General features: G+C 29.2%; 2 protein-coding genes across 5 annotated transcripts in view; both read left to right on the top strand.

Moving 5' to 3' along the window:
• The first annotated feature begins 11,352 nt into the window (after positions 1-11,352).
• On the top strand, positions 11,353-18,572 carry LOC122519079 (activated CDC42 kinase 1). Of its 4 annotated transcripts, none has more exons than XM_043638248.1 (4): positions 11,353-11,875; positions 13,103-13,646; positions 13,720-17,034; positions 17,128-18,572. In XM_043638248.1, exons 2-4 carry the CDS (start codon positions 13,123-13,125, stop codon positions 17,225-17,227), a joined length of 3,939 nt encoding a protein of 1,312 aa, XP_043494183.1. In that variant the 5' UTR covers positions 11,353-11,875; positions 13,103-13,122; the 3' UTR covers positions 17,228-18,572. The 4 variants fall into 4 exon arrangements, with proteins under 4 accessions (XP_043494183.1, XP_043494186.1, XP_043494184.1 ...); XM_043638251.1 differs by lacking the exon at positions 11,353-11,875 and adding an exon at positions 12,009-12,207; XM_043638249.1 differs by lacking the exon at positions 11,353-11,875 and adding an exon at positions 12,546-12,733.
• A 96-nt stretch (positions 18,573-18,668) lies between these two features.
• LOC122519081 (peptidyl-prolyl cis-trans isomerase sig-7) overlaps positions 18,669-20,294 on the top strand; it is a gene marked incomplete in the record, with an annotated part of 14,734 nt that continues 13,108 nt past the window's right edge. Inside the window, 4 exon segments of the mRNA XM_043638253.1 lie at positions 18,669-18,909; positions 19,031-19,521; positions 19,606-19,847; positions 19,943-20,294. Of these exon segments, the coding sequence (XP_043494188.1) occupies positions 18,840-18,909; positions 19,031-19,521; positions 19,606-19,847; positions 19,943-20,294 (1,155 nt within the window).

Genomic DNA, 20,294 nt, shown 5'->3' with positions numbered 1-20,294 from the left:
TTCGTTCAAAGAATAATGATATTGAAAATAACATATTTTTTATTTGTTCGAAAAAACATATACTTTCGAAAATAAAATATTTTATTAGTTCGAAGAAACATATATCTTCGAAAAAGTAATATTTTATTTGCTCAAAAAGTTTTAAGTTTTTGAAAAATAAATATGTTATTACGTATAGTAATTGTTTAAAATACTAGTACGTAGCGTAATATTCTTTTATTTTAACTACGAAAATTTTCTTATTTATTTGATATATTATTTTTAGAAGTATCGCTTTTTTACTATCTGAAATATCTCATTTTTGCTTTACATTTATACAAAAAGACTTCATTAATTGTTCTAATTCGGAAAGCATTTTAAAAATTAATACCTAGATTAGAAACAAAACAATTAAAAAATATTAAAACAATATAAAAAAAAAATATTTTTAGTATCGTTTATCCGAACATCGTCAATTGTAGTATAAAGATATAATATAAGATAAATAAACAGCACTAAATATAAGATAAAAGAGATGTTCAGGTTAAACTAATAAAAAAAATATTCGCTACAAATTTCCATAGAATTTTAAAATATTGCATAGTATAAAGACTAAAATGTTGTTACAATACTGACGTGTCTTTTATACAATAATCAGTCTCTAAATACTCACAATATATATACAACTAAAAAATATTTACGATATACAATCTGTTATTTTTTATATGTATTTATTTAAACAAATAAAATATGTATCCTAATTTAATTATGTCATTTGTCAAATTTTGTTAAAAAGATAATCTATAATTTCAATAAAAAATAATAAAAAATTTCAAATAAAATTCACTGTTCTAACCACATACATATATATCAAGATTACTATAATTTGATTTCAGTCCGTATTCTAAGATGTTAAATCTAAATTTTCAAGCAACTTTTCCATATCTGATTTATCCGATTCCTTTAGCATATACACCTCATTTGCCTGCGCCATCATACTTACTTCTTCCGACTGTTCTATCGAACTTATTTCTTCCCACTGCGCACTCATACTTACTTCTTCCGCTTGCTCTAAATTACTTACTTCTTCCGAGCGCCCTATTATATATACTCTTTCCGGCTGCGCTGCTGAATATCGGACAATCATTTCTTGTCTTGCAGTATTGTCTTGTCCTTCAAATAAATACTTATAGCACACAAATATGATGAAAGCTATAATAGCGCTCCAAAAAAGAAACCAACCGAGTACGTACAAAAAATGTGGACCATATTTTTTACACAATTGCTCAATGGTCATATTATATAAAAGAGTATCCTCTTTATCGCATTTTATTTGATCTAGATCTTCATAAAAAGTATAGTTTAAATGGACGAATTTAAATAAATCTTCATTATCGCAATCACATTTAATTGGATTCCCACTTATAGTGAATTTTTGGAAGAAAGTAGAATTCACGTAGCTCAATATGTCAGAACCAACTACTGCTATATTATTATTATGCAATTCTAATGTCTACAAGAAAGAAAAAGAAAATAGAAAGTATTATTCAAATATCTTCATTAATTGAATTTGAAAAATGAATAAAATAAGAAACAACGTACCACGAGATTATCTGGTAATTCTTTAGCCGTTATTTCAGAAATTCGATTATCAGATAACAGTAAATCTGTTACATTTAAAGGTTTGATCGATGGTAATTTCGTTAAAAAATTCCCAGTGAGATTCAATATTATAGAATTATTTCCCACATTACTCACTTTTTTCTGATCTATCGTAAATTCCGACATGTTTTTATAAGAACAGTCAATAATGCGTATTTCGTCTTTCGGTCTTACGACACAATTACAACCAGTTTGACAATTTGTTTCAATGTTAAAAAAATCGTCCTCGGGACATGTATAAGTGCTGTAATTCAGTTGACTAATTTCTATCACGTTTATTCCATTGGGTTGAATACAAGTTAAATTTCCCAATTTAATTTTAATATGATAAGAAGAAAATTGCTTCTTATATTCACGAAAAAGTAACAAACGGTACAAGTTACAATCGCATAACAAGGGATTAGGATCGACGAAAATGATAACGTCAGGTTTAACATCTTCAAGAGATCCTAATATCTCGGTGAAGTTAAATAAAATAGTTTTTATTTTATTATATCTCACATCGATGTGCATTTCTTTTGACGGTACACTTAGATTACTCGCCTGTGAAAAAAGAAAAAAGATAAAAGAAATAAAATAAAATGCTCAACGTTATTTAAATCGAAATACTTTAATATTATCGTCTTAATTGGGTAAAATAACAATACTTAATATTACGTTTGAATAATGAAAAAGTGATATTTACCGGTAAGGTTGTTATGTTGTTGTGACTTAGATTTAATAATCTTAAGTGATATTTAGGTACAAACCAATCGGGAAAAAAATGTTGTATTGTATTGTTCGATAAATCTAATTCCCTGAGATATTGATTATTATAAAATGGAGACGATTTCGTAGTTGTAGAATTAAATTTCAGCTTATTATGAGAGAACCTAGCAATGATTAAATTTTTAATGGGAAATAATGACATTTCATCCATATATTTTAATTGATTTCTTTCCATGTCTAATAGAACCAAATTTGTCAAGCCTTTAAAAAGATCCCTAAAACATATTCTATTTAAAAAAAGAAACATAATAAAACTTATGATATTTCATTTCCGTAATAACATACTTTGTTACAGAAACCATTTTATTCCCGGACAAGTCGAGTTTCTTCAAATTTGACATATCTTCAAAGATTCCGTCGGGAAGAGTTTCAATTAAATTGTTATTTATTTCCAGACTGTTTAAACTACTCAGAGACTTGAAGATATTTTGTGGTAATGTTTTAAGATAATTAGAATTCAAGTTGATATGTATCAACGATATTGAATTCCGGAAAAGATTTTCTGGTAAAAATTTAAATCCATTTGTGTGCAAAAGGACTTGCTTAAGCATTTTTAAATTTGACAAAAATCCATCAGGCAAAGTGGTTATTTCTGTGCTACTATGGTGCAACAATAGTTGTTGCAATTCTTTATTCTGATCAAACAGTTCCGAATGCATAGAAGAAAAATTATTATAAGAAATATCTAGTGTTTCTAATTTTTTTAATTGGAAGAATATAATCCGTGGTAGATTACGTAAATAATTCATGTTTAGAAACAAAGATTTTAACGATACTAATCCGTCAAATATTCTATCATCGATTTCTATCAATTTATTTCCTTTAAGATTAAGTATTTCTAAATTTTTTAATTTAGAAAACGATCCATTATTTATCATTTCCATTTTATTTTCAATTAACTCGAGTCTTTTTAGATTTGGAATTGCATCGAAAATATCAATTGGTAGATCAATAGTATTAAGTGATAGTTGAAGCCACTCCAAATTAGGAAATTTCAAAAACCAATCCTTTGAAATATTACATAACTTGTTATCAGATAAAATTAATTTATTAACATTTGAAAATCCTTGTAAAGATTTTTCTTCTAGTGTGTCTTCAAAATTTGGAATAGATTTCAAAATTAGGGCTTTTGTTTCTTCCACTCCAATTTGTTTGATCACATCAATTAAACTAATTTCATCTGATATACCGCAATATTCAAACTTCACCGAATTGATTATCCTTCCGGGTAGATTGTCAGTGAAATTTAAGCCTTTCCATCCTTCCAAATTTTCACACAAAATCTATCAATTTATTATTTTATTTTTATTATTAGAAGAAAATAAGAAGTTTATTCACGTGAAATAATATAATTAAATTGAATTAAATAAATAGAGCTATCGTGCATATATACCTTAAGGCTATCCGATGATTTAATTGATATACCTTATTCAAACGGGTTGATTATCCTTCCGGGTAGATTGTCAGTGAATTTAAGCCTTTCCATCCTTCCCAATTTTCACACAAAATCTATCAATTTATTATTTTATTTTTATTATTAGAAGAAAATAAGAAGTTTATTCACGTGAAATAATATAATTAAATTGAATTAAATAAATAGAGCTATCGTGCATATATACCTTTAAGCTATCCGATGATTTAATTGTGATGATGAACCTCCTATTATCATTAACACGGCAAATAATTTTTTCTACACCGTAATCAAATGACCAACATTCACAACGTTCATTTTTTAAGCAGAAAGGGTTTATGCTGTTGATCGTTGTGAACGTAAGGAAAAATATCACCAAGAATATAATACTCATGGCTTATTAACTGTTAACCGTAAGAGACAAAAACGAGGAAGAAACAGATTTAACGTTATTCGCGAATATTCAAATTTTAAAACGCATTTCTCGAATATAAAATTTAGAAGTTAAACTAAGAGAATCTTACAATATATAAGAATTAAAAGACAAGTAACGTATTTTTGTTTCACTCGGTTCGAAATGTAAGGTCAAAGTGACAATCTCGCGCACGCGTTGTTATTTATCTGTTAAGAGGTAGAATAACACAGAACTATGAAAGTATTTTACATATATGTAAATTGAAATAAGTTTTATAAAACCTAGATAAACGACCCTATGTGTTCGCTGATTTCCCTTTTACATTTGCTGGTAATCTTTAATTAGTTTGAATTTAATTATTTATTTAATTAAATTGTTTTGTTGAATTATATTGTTGTTTGAAAATTATTCTTCTGTCACAATAAGCATTATAATATACAAATAAATATACCTGATGAGTAACCTTTTCCGAATTGATCATAAGATCACGTTAGAATCCAAATACGGTTACGGATAAATAAATGCTAGACTACTCATACATATACTTTAAGGAAAAAATTTGATTCGATATAAATAAATATTTATCAGAAAAATATTTAATTCTTTTAATCAAAGCAAAGAATAGAGTCGAAGGATAATTATTTGTTATAGAAATAACAACAACGACAAAAAGGATATATGAAATTAGCAATGCATACGAGTGCGCTTAATTTTTAATATATTTTTCTATAAACTAATACAACATTTTACATATCAGAAATAATCGTTACACATTCAATGAATCCTAAGAAGTTCAGGAATGGTTATAACATTGTTTTACATCTTAAATATTTAATAAATGTTTTGTTTTTCGTCGTAGATATATGTATATTTATAAATAACATTTTATTTGTTCAAGAAATGAGAAAGGTACTTCTAAAAATAATATATTTTATTCATTCAAAGAATAATAATATTGAAAATAACATATTTTTTATTTGTTCGAAGAAACATAAATCTTCGAAAAATATATATTTTATTTGCTCAAAAAGTTTTAAGTTTTTGAAAAATAAATATGTTATCTCATATAGAAATTGTTTAAAGAAATATTATTAACTAAACGTAATAATATTTATTTTAACAACAAAGATTCTCCTATTTATTTGATATATTATTTTTAGAAGTATTGCTTTTTTACTATCTGAAATATTTCATTTTTGCTTTACATTATACAGAAAGACTTTAACGTTTGTTTTCATTCGGAAAGCATTTTAAATATTAATACCTACATTAAAAACAAAACAATTAAAAAATATAAAAACAATATAGAAAAAAAAATATTTTTACTATCGTTTATCCGAACATCGTCAATTGTAATATAAAGATATAATATATGATAAATAAATAGCAGTAAATATAAGATAAAAGAGATGTTCAGGTAATACAAATAAAAAAAATATTTGCCACGAATTTCTATTGAATTTTAAAATATTGTAAAGAATAAAGATTAAAAAGTTTTTACACTAGTGTCGTGTCCTCTTTATAATCATCAGTCTCTAAATACTCACAAATTATATACACCTAAAACATATTTATGATATACAATCTGTTATTTTTTTCATGTACATATTGAAACAAATAGAATATTTATCGTAATTTAATTATGTAAGTTTTGTCAAATTTTGTTAAAAAGATAATCTATAAATTTAATAAAAAAAATAATAAAAAATTTCTAATAAAATTCATTGTCCTAATCACATATATATATATCGAGATTACTATAATTTGATTTCAGCCCGTATTCTCAGATGTTAAATCTACATCTTCAAAAATCCTATTTCATATCTACTTATTCCGATTCCTCTCCCATATATGCTATTTCTGCCTGCACAATCATATTTAATTCCTCCGACTGCTCTATTATACTTGCTTCTTCCGACTGCTCTATCATACTCACATCTTCCGACTGCTCTAAATTACTTAATTCTTCCGCCTGCTCTAAATTACCTACTTCTTCCAGCTGCTCTACTATATTTACTTCTTCCGGCTGCGCTGCTGAATATTGGACAATCATTTCTTGTCTTGCAGTAATGTCTTGTCTTTTAATTACATACCTATAGATCACGTATATGATTACAGCAATAATAGAACAACAAGAAAGCAAAAAACCGAATATTAAGAAATATAATAGTTTAAATTTTGAACACAATTGCTCAATGGTCATTTCATATAAAAAAGTATCCTCTTTATCGCATTTTATTTGATCTAGATCTTCATAAAAAGCATAGTTTAAATGGACGAATTTAAATAAATCTTCATTATCGCAATCACATTTAATTGGATTCCCACTTATAGTGAATTTTTGGAAGAAAGTAGAATTCACGTAGCTCAATATGTCAGAACCAACTACTGCTATATTATTATTATGCAATTCTAATGTCTACGAAAAAAAAAAGGAAAATAGAAAGTATTATTCAAATATCTTCATTAATTGAATTTGAAAAATGAATAAAATAAGAAACAACGTACCACGAGATTATCTGGTAATTCTTTAGCCGTTATTTCAGAAATTCGATTATCAGATAACAGTAATTCTGTTACATTTAAAGGTTTGATCGATGGTAATTTCGTTAAAAAATTCCCAGTGAGATTCAATATTATAGGATTATTTCCCACATTACTGACTTTTTTCTGATCTAACGTAAATTCCGACTTGTTTTTATAAGAACAGTCAATAATGCGTATTTCGTCGCTCGGTCTTACGAGACAATTACAACCTATTTGACAATTTGGTTCAATGTTAAAAAAATCGTCCTCGGGACATGTATAAGTGCTGGAATGCAGTTGACTAACTTCTAACTCGTTTCTTCCATTAGGTTGAATACAAGTTAAATTTCTAAATACAATTTTAACATAATAAGCAGAAAAATGCATCTTATATTCACGAAAAAGTAACAAACGGTACAAGTTACAATCGCATAACAAGGGATTATGTTCGACGAAAATGATAACGATAGGTTTAGCTTCCACAAGAGATCCTAATACATCGGTGAAGTTAAATAAAATAGTTTTTATTTTATTATATCTCATATCGATGTGCATTTCTTTTAACGGTACACTAATATCACTCGCCTGTGAAAAAAGAAAAAATGTAAAAGAAATATAATAAAATGCTCAACGTTATTTAAATCGAAATACTTTAATATTATCGTCTTAATTGGGTAAAATAACAATACTTAATATTACGTTTGAATAATGAAAAAGTGATATTTACCGGTAAGGTTGTTATGTTATTGTGACTTATATTTAATAATCTTAAGTAATATTTAGGTATATACCAATCGGGATAGATATGTTCTATACTATTGTTTGATAAATGTAATTCCCTGAGATACTTATTATTAAAAAATGGAGACAATTTTGTAGTTGTAGTATTAAATTTTAGCTGATTATGGGAGAACCTAGCGATACTTAAATATTTCATGGGAAATAGTGACATTTCATCCATAGATTTTAATTGATTTCTTTCCATGTCTAAATGAATCAAATTTGTCAAGCCTTTAAAAAGATCCCTAAAACATATTCTATTTAAAAAAAGAAACATAATAAAACTTATGATATTTAAATTGCGTAATAACGTACTTTGTTACAGAAACCATTTTATTCCCGGACAAATCGAGGCTCTTCAAATTTGACATATCTTCGAAGATTCCGTCCGGAAGAGTTTCAATTAAATTGTTATTTATTTCGAGACTGTTTACACTTCTCAGAGACTTGAAGATATTTTGTGGTAATGTTTTAAGATAATTAGAATTCAAGTTTATATATTTCAACGATATTGAATTCCGGAAAAGATTTTCTGGTAAATATTTAAATCCATTTGTGTTCAAAAGGACTTGCTGAAGCATTTTTAAATTTGACAAAAATCCATCAGGCAAAGTGGTCATTTCTGTGTTACTATCGTGCAACAATATTTTTCGCAATTCTTTATTCTGTTCAAACAGTTCCGAATGCATAAAAGAAAAATTATTATAAGAAATATCTAGTATTTCCAATTTTCTCAATCTATAAAATATAGTCCGCGGTAGAATACGTAAATAATTTATATGTAAAAACAAATTTTGTAACGATTCTAATCCGTCAAATATATTATTATTGATTTGTGTCAAGTTATTTCCTTTTAGGTTAAGTATCTCTAAATTTTTTAATTTAGAAAACGTTCCTTTATTTATCATTTCCATTTTATTTTCAATTAACTCGAGTCGTTTTAGATTTGGAATTGCATCAAAAATATCGACTGGTAGATCAATAGTATTAAGTGATAGTTGAAGCCACTTCAAATTAGGAAATTTCAAAAACCAATCCTTTGAAATATTACATAATTTGGTATCAGATATACTTAATTTTGTAACATTTGAAAATCCATCTAAAGATCTTATTTCTAGTGTATCTTCAAAATTTGGAAAAGATTCCAAAAATAGGGCTTTTGTTTTTTCTACTCCTATTTTTTTGATCACATCGATTAAACTAATTTCATCTGATATTCCGCAATATTTAAACTTCACCGTATTGATTATCTTTCCGGGTATTTCGCTAGCGAAATTTAAGCCTTTCCATCCTTGCCAATTTTCACACAAAATCTGTCAATTTATTTTTTTATTTTATTCGAAGAAAATAAGAAGTTTATTCATGAAACAATATAATTAAATTAAATTAAATATAAAGAGCTATCGTCCATATATACCTGTAAAAAATCGGGTGATTTAATTGTGATGATGAACCTCCTATTATCATTAACACGGCAAAAAATTTTTTCCAAATCTGAATAAACTACATAACATTTACAACCTTGGTTATTTAAGCATATAGGGTTTATGCTGTTGATCGTTGTGAAGGTAAGGAAAAATATCGCTAAGGCTCCGATGTTAATCATTTCAAAACAATTTCTGTCTATTATGAAAGACAAATAAAATCAAATTAATGATCAAAAAAATTTAAATTTTATTTGTCTGTTATTAAGATATTATTTGCAAATAGAGTTTATCGAAAGTTTGAATAAATATTTTATGCATATCGATGTAGATAAATATAGCACGTCTTCTTTTGAATTATAATTCTATTATTTACTTCTGTTAATTATTATACTAACTTTTTTAATTTTGGGAGTATTGGGTGTAGAAATTAATTGGTTTTTTGATATTATATTTATTACATCAGAATCGCTATCTTATTTTTATTAAAAAATGTTTGCACTTGCTTGAGAAATAGATCAAACTAATTGAAAATAATAAAGACTTTTTCGAAAAATAACAAAGATTCGCGATTACTTTATAAATAAATACTAAATTTGTCAGTAAAATGCAACGAATTAACTTCTGCACCTAATACATGTAAGAAAATATTCATAGTGAATATAATTAATGTATGTCGCGTGTGTGTGTAACTTTACTTACTCGTATAATTTTTAAAATAATTTTTCTTCGTTTGTTATTTCTTCTTTCGATCGTATGTAATGTAACAACTACAAGAACAAACTACAAGAAAATAACATACGTATTACCTGAAGAGGTCATACAGTACTGTTATCAATATATTGATACTTTGATTTATAACAGATACCACGAAGCTTATTTTAAAATTTTTTAAACATAATTCTACATATTCTTTGTCGAATTCAAATAAATTCAATATAGAAAAATTTTGTAAACAAATATGATTTAAAATTAACATTAAACCTTCGATGCACAGTCGAAATGAGCTTTTAATGTAGAAAATTTCAAAAAGAAACTTAAGATGAATAATTTATAATATATTAAAACGTACGTGTAGACATCATGAGTTTTAAACTCGACCTTGTTTACAACGATAAATCATTTTTGTAAACACAGAAAGTTAGCATTCGAAAAATTCAGAGCCTATCGTCACGCAGAGGGGTACAAATTTTTGTCATGATTTTTGAAATGTTGCGTCATAATTTCGTTCAAATTTGCACGAGAAACAAATGAAAATAATACTTAAATATGTAATATACAATGTATAATGTACAAATATATTTCCATGGCAGTCTTTTTTATTTCTATTGTTTTCTCTATCACCTAGCATACGTCGATAAAGCATTTTGATTATTTATCGGTTGAGTAGTATATTATAGTTCGTTGAAATATAATATTACGGAAGTTTACACCTCTGCGTTTATGTGAGAAAGTATAAAGAAAGAAAAAAAAATAATAATAATTATCTATGTAAAACCGGAAGACTAATATCCTATATAGTTATGTTAACACGCGCGCTTTTTAATTAGCTACGCGTTATATAATTTAAAAAATTAAAAGTAACAATAGGAACATTCTAATAAATTACTGCAAAACAAATTACATTTCTATGATAGAATACTTAAATGAATAATAAATATCACACATACATAAATATATATGTAAAAATGTTTGTAATCGCATAAAAAAAAAGAATACTTTATCAAGTATGATTTCGTATTGCTCGTGTATTATCCAACTAAAATACGTTCGGCTGCAACGGCAAGCTTTATTTCTAATTTAGAAAAATATATATAAATCTCTTGACAAAACAAAATAAATTTAAATAAAAATTTCAAGAATCGTATGTAAAAAAAAAGATAAATATTTAAAGAAAATATAACGTAAGATAAATTGTTCAATTCGAATATTTTCGGAACACGCGAGCTCATCGATTTTACGAACGACACTTCGAGTTTCTTCCCTAGTAACTAACTTCACGATGCATGCTTTAAGATTGCACTTGAAGAGAGCTACATATATACGTTCTCTCGTTAGAATTTTTTTTTATTCTCTTTCTCTCTCTCTCTATATATATATATATTGTGTGTCCCTGGCATGCTGAGATTGGTGCACACAATTAAAGAGCGTACGATGACGACAATGATGATGATGATGATAATTATTATTATTATTTCGTAGTCGCATAGCAAACTATAACAACTCGAGTATGAAATTTTCTTAGTTGACAACGTGTACAACGCATAGAAGTTATTTTTACGAGTAATACTTTCTTTTTTCTTTTTCGTCTCTTTCGTCGAGTCGGGGAAACATGTTTTGAGGTTAAAAAGACGAGTCCTATATATATATACCATATACGAATATATTTTGCGTGTGTGTTTATACGCGTGTATGTAACAATGCAATGGGCGAGAAATTCGTACGGTGAAAGTTTCGTGTTAGCTTGGATCGAATCGAAAAATTTAGTCTCGCTTTTCCTGCTCCCTATCGACACATTTGCGAACCTGTCACTAGTTGACGCTTGAAGAAATGTATTCTAAGAAAAATTTATATTAAGATAGAAAGAGAGGGAGAAAGAAAGAGAGAGAGAGAGAGAGAGAGACTCTCCTGCAGTTACGTTAGTATCGCATATATGCATTCGCGTCTACGTAGATATGCATGTATGGATATGTAATAAAGAAAATCAAGGGATGATTTTGTACGTGCGTTACCGATATCCGGGCGGAAAATGACCAGAGAAGCGAACGCATCCTCGAAGCCATCATCGATCATCCTTTGAAATGACAAAGAAAGAAAGAGACGGAAATAGTGTGGAACGCGCGTGAAAGAAGATAATGCACAATTCTTATTATTCTTGTCTTTGATAGTGATCAGAAAAAATATATTTTGGTGAGTAATTATTTATCGGTGCATTATACATGCCCGTATAATAATATATCTATGTATATATATATATATGTATGTATGCACATAAATATAATACATGACATGTATATATATATGCATAAACTTTTTTTTGGGGGATATTTGAATTTTGATCAGTAATAAATCTGTGTGTGCGTGCACGCGTGAATATACATAATAATTATTTACAAATTATGTATACATATATATATATATGCGCGTATATTTTTTAAGGAGGTTCGATTTGGTTAGTAATATTTGTATAGATTGTGTGTTGGGTGCATGTGAATTAGTAATAGTGCAGCAGGATCGAATCGGTAAGGAAGAATGTGAAATGTTTATAAACGGAACAACGCCTACTGATTACTTCATTGATATCATTATTCACGTCGTTTTGTTATCCTTCGAAAAAATATATATATATATTTATACATATCTTGATATAAAAGATGCATGTAAGATTAAAGATTTTTATCACAATGGGAATATACAAATTAACACGAGTTTATTTCTAGTATCATGTATATATATATATATATCTGTGTGTGAGTGTATTAACATACGTATATACATAGATATTTGAAACGTGATATTGTAAATCGTCGTTCTTGGTCATGTAGTTAGTGATCCTTTTTTGTATGTACAATGTAATGTCTGGAATTGATAAGTACCCATGTCATTGTGTGCATTCTTTCTCTTTCTATCTCACTCTCTGAAGCATTCTATTAAGCTTCATTTGATTTCCTGTTAGAAGAGTGTGAGTGTGGGGGGGGACGAATGAGAAAATAATGGCAAACATTATTTGCGATATACGTTTCTTCGTTCTCTCGATTTGTCCTACATGTATATATATATATTTTATATATCTCTCTTTTCATCGTTTTCTTCCCTTTTGTTTGCCCTTTTACATTTTCGCTTATTTTTTTCTTTTTGATTTTTAAAATTGTTTTCTCCAAGTAACGAGATGGATAATCTTTTATCTCTGAGAGTGCAATGTTTCAAACGATAAGGAAAGTTATTATTACGTCTTATTTGTGAAAGAAAGAAATTCGTGTTACTTGTGGGAGAAAGAAATTTGTCTTATTTATGTTATTATTTTGCGATCATCGTTAATTAACAATCGTTTGTGTGTTTTTTTAGTTCATGATTTAGTTCAGTTTGTAGTTTAGAGAAAATTAGTTGTAAATGAAACTTAATTCTTTATTTGTGTAGGGTATTGAGGACCAGTGAAAATGGCAGACGACGAAGGAACCGAATGGTTGCAAGAACTTCTGCACGATGTACAACTTACCCAGTTCTTTACAAGAATTAGAGACGATTTGCAGGTCACTCGATTGCATCATTTTGATTATGTGCAACCAGAAGATTTAGAAAAGATCGGATTAGGAAAGCCAGGAATTAGAAGACTTTTGGATGCCGTTAAGAAGAGGCGTAACACTCAATGGAAAAAGAATTTAATTACTAAAATTAGGCCTGGCAGTAGTACAAAGAGCAATAAACGATCTTCGCAGCCTATCGAAGAATCTTCCGTGCTTACGTGTCTTATTCAAGATAAAGATGTGACTCTTTCTATTAAATTAGGTGATGGTAGTTTTGGTGTGGTCAGACGAGGAGAATGGGTATCTCCTTCAGGTCGAACATTACCAGTCGCAGTGAAAGTTTTAAAGGCGGATGCTTTAACTCAACCACGTATTATAGAAGATTTTGTATCCGAAGTTCAAGCGATGCATACTTTGAATCATCACAATCTTATTAGGTGATTTTATTTTTATCTTTGCTTAACAAAGAAAATCATAATTACTTCAATCTAATACCGTATTGTATTTCAGGCTATATGGAGTGGTATTGTCGCAGCCTATGATGATGGTAACGGAACTTGCACCTTTAGGAGCTCTCTTGGATTATTTACGAAAGCAATGTGGCCGTATATCAGTTTTAGCTTTGTGTAATTATGCTTTGCAAGTAGCAACTGGTATGGCATATTTGGAGGCCAAACGTTTCCTTCACAGGGATCTAGCTTGTAGGAATGTTCTTTTAAGTACAGTAGATAAAGTGAAGATAGGTGATTTTGGTTTAATGAAAGCACTGCCTCAGCAAGAAGATTGTTATGTTATGACAGAACATAAGAAAGTGCCGTTTCCATGGTGTGCTCCAGAATCTCTAAAAGCACGTTTATTTACTCACGCTTCGGATGTATGGATGTTTGGTGTTACATTATGGGAAATGTTAACTTTTGGAGAAGAACCATGGGTTGGATTAAATGGATCAGAAATTCTTCGAAAAATTGATAGGGAAGGAGAAAGGTTGCATGAACCAGAAGCTATGCCACCTGTAATGTATGATTTGATGTTACGTTGTTGGGCTAGAGAACCTTCGGAAAGACCTAGCTTTGCTTCATTGAAAGAATCATTAACTGGAATGGTACCGTCGGTAATGAAAGCTTTAAGTGATTTCGACGAAGCTGACAAAATGAATATAGAGCAAAGTGATCAAATCGTTATTATCGATGGTAGACCAGAAAATTATTGGTGGAAAGGACAAAATCAAAGAACTTATCAAGTTGGCTTATTTCCCCGTTGTTTAGTTGATCCAATGAGAAAAAAGCAACCAGAAGATATAAGTAAACCTTTAGAAAATTCTTTTATACATACAGGACATGGTGCTCCTTTTGGAAAAAGTTGGGGTAGTCCTATTTATATAGATGATGTTTATCTTCGAAATCCAATGGAACCCCCAGATATTGTTGCTGTAGCTGGAGTTACGGATAATCAAAAGAAAAAGTTTTCCTGTGGCACGCCTCGTTCGCGTAAACAATTTAATTACACAAAATTACAAAACGATATAAGGGCTAGTCCTGTGAAATCAAGTGTTCCTGTACCTGGTACCAGTCAAGAGGGTAGTCTAATAGATTTATCACCAGAAGAAATAAGTAATACAAATTCACCTCAATCCGATACAACATGTCGACGTGTCATTAACATACTAGATGAACCTATCGAAACGGTCGAAACAATAACGCAAGAAGAACCTAATCAACAAGAGGATCCTAGAACATATGCCAATTTCCCGAGTAATCTAGATCCAACTTATTCTGATCCATTTGATACATCTTCAGTATTTATGAAACCACCCCATTCTCGATATTATAGTCATGTACCATCTGATTTGACTAATCACTATAATAAAACTCAATCATATGGAAATATTCAGAATGAAGAAAGTAGCAGTAGTAGTAGTCAAAATATAAATGTTAATCAATACTCTACGAATTTGAGTAAGAATAGTATAAATGAAAGTGTTAATTTAAATGTTAATGTTAATGTTAGTGCAGAAGCCAATGCTTTCGCAGAAGATCATTATAGTGAAATTGATAAACTTCAAAATCCGTCTGTATCCAGTTGGACGAGTTGGCCAGAAGACTTGCAAAATGATGCACAAACTTATGCCAATGTTATAAGTCATAATTTGCCTACAACTTCCAATGGACAACCATCACCACCACCGCCACCGCCATTGCCACCTCCTCCACCTCCTATAGGTCCCAATGAAAGTCCATCTAAACCTAAATCTAATCATGATCTTGCCCAAAATTTAAGCGAATTAAATATAACTTCGCACAATGTTGCTTCGCCTAAAAAGTTGGATCCGGCGTTTCTCGCTGAATTAGAGAAACATCTGGGAGAGAAAGAAGCGAGTAAAAATACTAACGCTACTCAACAACATTCTAATAATGAAGCACATACATATACATTGATTAATAAGTTACAAGATAATTCAACTATACCGACACTGCGACCACCACCGCAATCGATAAAACCAAAATCTCCGCAATTGGATCAAAGAACGAGCACGCATCTACCAAGTAAAGTGCAAAATTCAATGCAGTCGAAAAATACAAATATTCAAAAGCCAATAGTACAACAAGAACATCGTTTTGTGGAAAGTACTACGGATGCTATTGTAGGACAAATGTGGCAACAAGCACATTCTCAAGTGCATCTGCAAAGTAATTATTCCGTATCAACAGATCCAAATGTTAATCGTATATCACCGGTAGTAAATATGCCACAAATAAATGTTAATTTACTTCAAGTTGCGCCTAGCAATCTAATTCATGCTACTAGTAATTTGAATAGTTCTCAGTATGGTTCGAAAAGTGCCACAGAAACAACTTCCAGTCATGCACAAAATTTTACATCCACAAGTCAGAATTATTTCCAGCAACAAAACATGCCCCTTTTAACTATAAGTCGTAATCATGGAATAACTCAAATACAAAATGATCTACAACAGCCACAATCTAGTGCCAGCAATACTAATACCATTTCAAAGCCTGCTATGTTTACCACTGGTACAATGTTTTCCGAACAAGTATATGTTGAATTGAAACAGACAGTACCTAATTTAGAACAATTGTCCCAAAATGAATTTAATACCCTTTATAATAAGACTGTTCAACAAAATATACTCAGAAATTATTATGCTTCCGGTGCGACACCAACAAATACTATTGTGGATCAAAATCTAAGTCATAGTCATATAAATTATCAAGATACAGCTAGCTATAATGTTCAACAACAACAACAACAACAAATTCAAGCTGCCCAAGGATCTCGAAATACACTTCAAAGCCATCCTTGTGATTTTAGTCCACATTTAAAGCAACCACCTGTATATAATCCACCTCCGGCATGGAGTCCGCTTAAGTCGGTGCAAAATGGTTTTATAAGAAATCAAAATGCTGTAATGAAATCAAATTTAACAGCTAATCAGGGTGGAAATCCAAATGTATTACAATCTGTACATATTAAGCCACATCAAGTTAATGCTGCAACGTCGCAAACATTACCAATCCGTAATGTACAATCTCACATGAATGAAACTGTTATTAATACTCAATTAGCACCTTCCACGTCAGCATATCCATCTGGTGTTAGTCCGCCTTTGACAGGTGCTTCGCAGCAATTAGTTATGTCTCTCAATGATGAATTCCGTGCAACTAAGGTAATGAGAGTACAAAGAGATATCGAAAATGCTTCACAACAAGAAATTTTAGCTGCATTACAAGCTACAGGATGGGATACTGCACAAGCGGCTAAACAAATTATGAAAGACAGACTAGTTAAAATAGAATCTCTTAAAAGGTTAATTTTTATATCATATTCATTATTATAAATCATAAACAAATTAAGATACTGACTGCAATTTCTATTATTAACATTATTATATTGTTACAGGCTAGGTTTGGCAGATAGACAACAATGTGAAAATGCTCTTAAGCAGACTGATTATGACGTAGAAAGAGCGGCTTCCCTTTTATTAGATCAAGCTAAATAAAAAAAAATTTTAATTAATTTGATAAATTGCTAAAGATATTAATATGAAGTATTTCATAATCGAAAATACAATAATTTCAGTTATGTGAATGCTTATAGAAACATATTTATAGTGCGTATGAAATTACAAATTGTTGTTTTACTAAACAGTTCATTGATCTGATATTTAGAAAACGTTGCATTCCAATAAGACGATAAAGAACAAATTTGGAACATGCAGTTCTACTTAATTGTACAGCAAATGGCCAAATAGCGAAAGAAAATGTTTTTATTCCATTAAGAGAAAGATGATATTGCATAATGTTTATGCATAATTATATTCAGATATACGCGAAACACAAAATGAAAAGATATGATGTTATTCTCTCATCATATTATTTTGAATAATATATATATATATATTAATAGTTGTGATATATATATATATATATACTTACAAAACACGAAATAGATATACATTTTCCAAGAAAGAAAATTGATTACGCTCAGTGAACAGTTCTCAAATTAATTTCGAAACGTATATATTTTAATAGTAATAAGATGGCTACTGTATACCTAACTTGTTTTAAAGTTAGACATTATATTTGATTAGCAAGTTTTTCAAATGGTATTGCATCAATCCTTTAAAGAGTTGTATTAAGATAGTTAAAGTCGTTTTTTTTTTTTATCAAGTCCATGATCACGAAAACAAAAGAAACAAAAAAAAAGAAACAGTGTTACGAAAAACATCAATCTGAAACTGTGATATGCGTTACTAAAGGCTGTAGGTGGTATTATTGAAAAAACAAATAGTATTCTTCTTTTTATTTCCTTTTTATTATTACATAAATATGAACAGTTGATTTGTTGAATAAATCGAAAGGAAAAAGAAAATAAATGTACATAATAATTAGAATAATGATTAGAATGATAAACAAGTTTTTTATTTAGATGTCGATGAGATATTTCCATACGTCTCTATCTTGCGTATTTACATAGAAGACTTACAACTGGTGATAGCGATAGACATGATAGAATTGGCAATAAGTACAAAAATTATAGAAAAAAAATTATGAGATTAACGATGAAAAGATCATTTATGTCCGACAATATGCCGTAATTCAAATTTCAATGATTTATCTAAATGTAAGTATCTGTGCATAAAAAAAATACGTAATGTTGTAATATAATACACATAATGTAATATCGCTCTCTTGTATGTTGCGCTCTTTTAATTTATTTTTTAAATACAAAATATATATACGCATATATATATATATTTTGTCGTTTTGGTATTTTTATTGATAGCGCGATATAACTAAAAGCGCTTTTTTAATGTGTTTCATTAAATAACATGAATGAGTCAATTTGCGAATATCTTTTTTTTTTAATACCTTTATATAATTAACACATTATTTGCTGGCAGTGAATTAAACGAATAGATACAAAATACAAATCAACTTAAACTTTTCATATTTCATTTTTCATAGATATAGTTGGTAGCCCTGTTAATGCATGTTGCATTTGTATTCACCTGGCAGAACAACGCGACATTGTTAAAATGAAGTGATTCGTTCTTGAATGTTTATTTTTTAATAGTTTTTCTCATTGGGATTATAAATTTTATATAAATCATGTCTATTGTAATTGAAACTACAATAGGTGACATTACAGTAGATTTATTCGCCGATGAACGTCCACAAAGTAAGTTAATGCAAGTTTATTTTTCTCGTATAGGTTAGATATAACTTTTATAAGAATTTCTTGTTAATTAAATGTATAACGTGTATATTATTTATATAACATGTATATTACTTATTTTCAGCATGTCGAAATTTTTTAAAATTGTGCAAAATCAAGTACTACAATTGGAATTTATTTCACTCGGTACAAAACAATTTCATAGCTCAAACTGGAGATCCTACGGGTACAGGGAAAGGTGGAGAAAGTATTTATGGGATAGTATTGGGTGAAAAAGCACGATATTACGAGGCTGAACAAATGCCAAAAATAAAACATACCAGAAGTGGTTTATTATCTATGGTTAATTGCGGAGACAATATGTTAGGATCACAGTTTTTTATCACTCTAGCTCCGGATCTCTATTCTCTAGATGGAGAACACTGTGTGTTTGGTGAAATAGTAGAAGGACTTGAAATCATTCTCAAATTAAATGAAACCATTTGTGATGGAGATTACAGACCTTACCAAGACATACGTATATCACATACCGTTATTTTGGAGGATCCGTTTGAAGATCCCAAAGGTTTAGTAATACCGGATATGAGTCCGGAACCTACTAAAGAGGCATTGATGGTATGTATATCTAACAAAATATATTTTTCATTATATAAATTATATAAATTCTGCAATCTAATATGAGACTTAATTTTTTTACAGAGTGATAGAATTGGCGCAGATGAACTCATAGATGACACAGCAGGAATGTCTGTGGAAGAAGTTATGGAAATGCAAAGGGACAAAGAAGCAAAAGCACGAGCTACAATTCTAGAAATTGTTGGCGATATACCAGATGCCGATATAGCACCACCGGAAAATGTTCTATTTGTTTGTAAATTAAATCCGGTCACTAACGATGATGATCTTGAGATTATTTTTAGTCGTTTTGGCAAAATTGTTGGGTAAGCATTGCAACTTTCCTATCACATTTTTTATGCATTAATATATTTGCAATATTAAAATAATATTTAATATACACATATACAAATCTTTTCAGATGTGAAGTAATAAGAGATCGTCAAACAGGTGATTCTTTGCAATATGCATTTATCGAATTTGCTGAACGCAAGAGTTGCGAAGAAGCATATTTCAAGATGGACAATGTTTTAATCGATGATAGAAGAATACATGTAGATTTCTCACAATCCGTAGCAAAAATGAGATGGAGAGGTAAAGGGAAAGGTATTAAATATAACGATAAAGAAGAAGATGAAGAAGAAGAGAACGAGAATAGAAGAGGAAAGGATCGTTTTCAAGATAGGAACGATCATCGAAATAGCAAACGTTTTCAAGAAAAAGAGGATAGATCTAAGAGAAAAATGAACAATGAAGGAAGGCACAACGAAGAT

This window comes from Polistes fuscatus, unplaced genomic scaffold (genome assembly GCF_010416935.1).
Source record: "Polistes fuscatus isolate 324 unplaced genomic scaffold, CU_Pfus_HIC Scaffold3, whole genome shotgun sequence".
NCBI classification, from domain to species: Eukaryota; Metazoa; Arthropoda; class Insecta; order Hymenoptera; family Vespidae; genus Polistes; species Polistes fuscatus.
Note: the sequence above shows the minus strand (reverse complement) of the source record. Positions and strands in the feature narration are given on the sequence as shown.

Excerpts from the sequence above, each read along its gene's own strand:
- LOC122519079 (XM_043638248.1), top strand. The coding sequence starts at position 13,123 with ATGGCAGACGACGAAGGAACCGAATGGTTGCAAGAACTTCTGCACGAT. Across the intron at positions 13,647-13,719 it reads AATCATCACAATCTTATTAG|GCTATATGGAGTGGTATTGT; the intron begins GTGATTTTATTT and ends ATTGTATTTCAG. Across the intron at positions 17,035-17,127 it reads AAAATAGAATCTCTTAAAAG|GCTAGGTTTGGCAGATAGAC; the intron begins GTTAATTTTTAT and ends ATATTGTTACAG.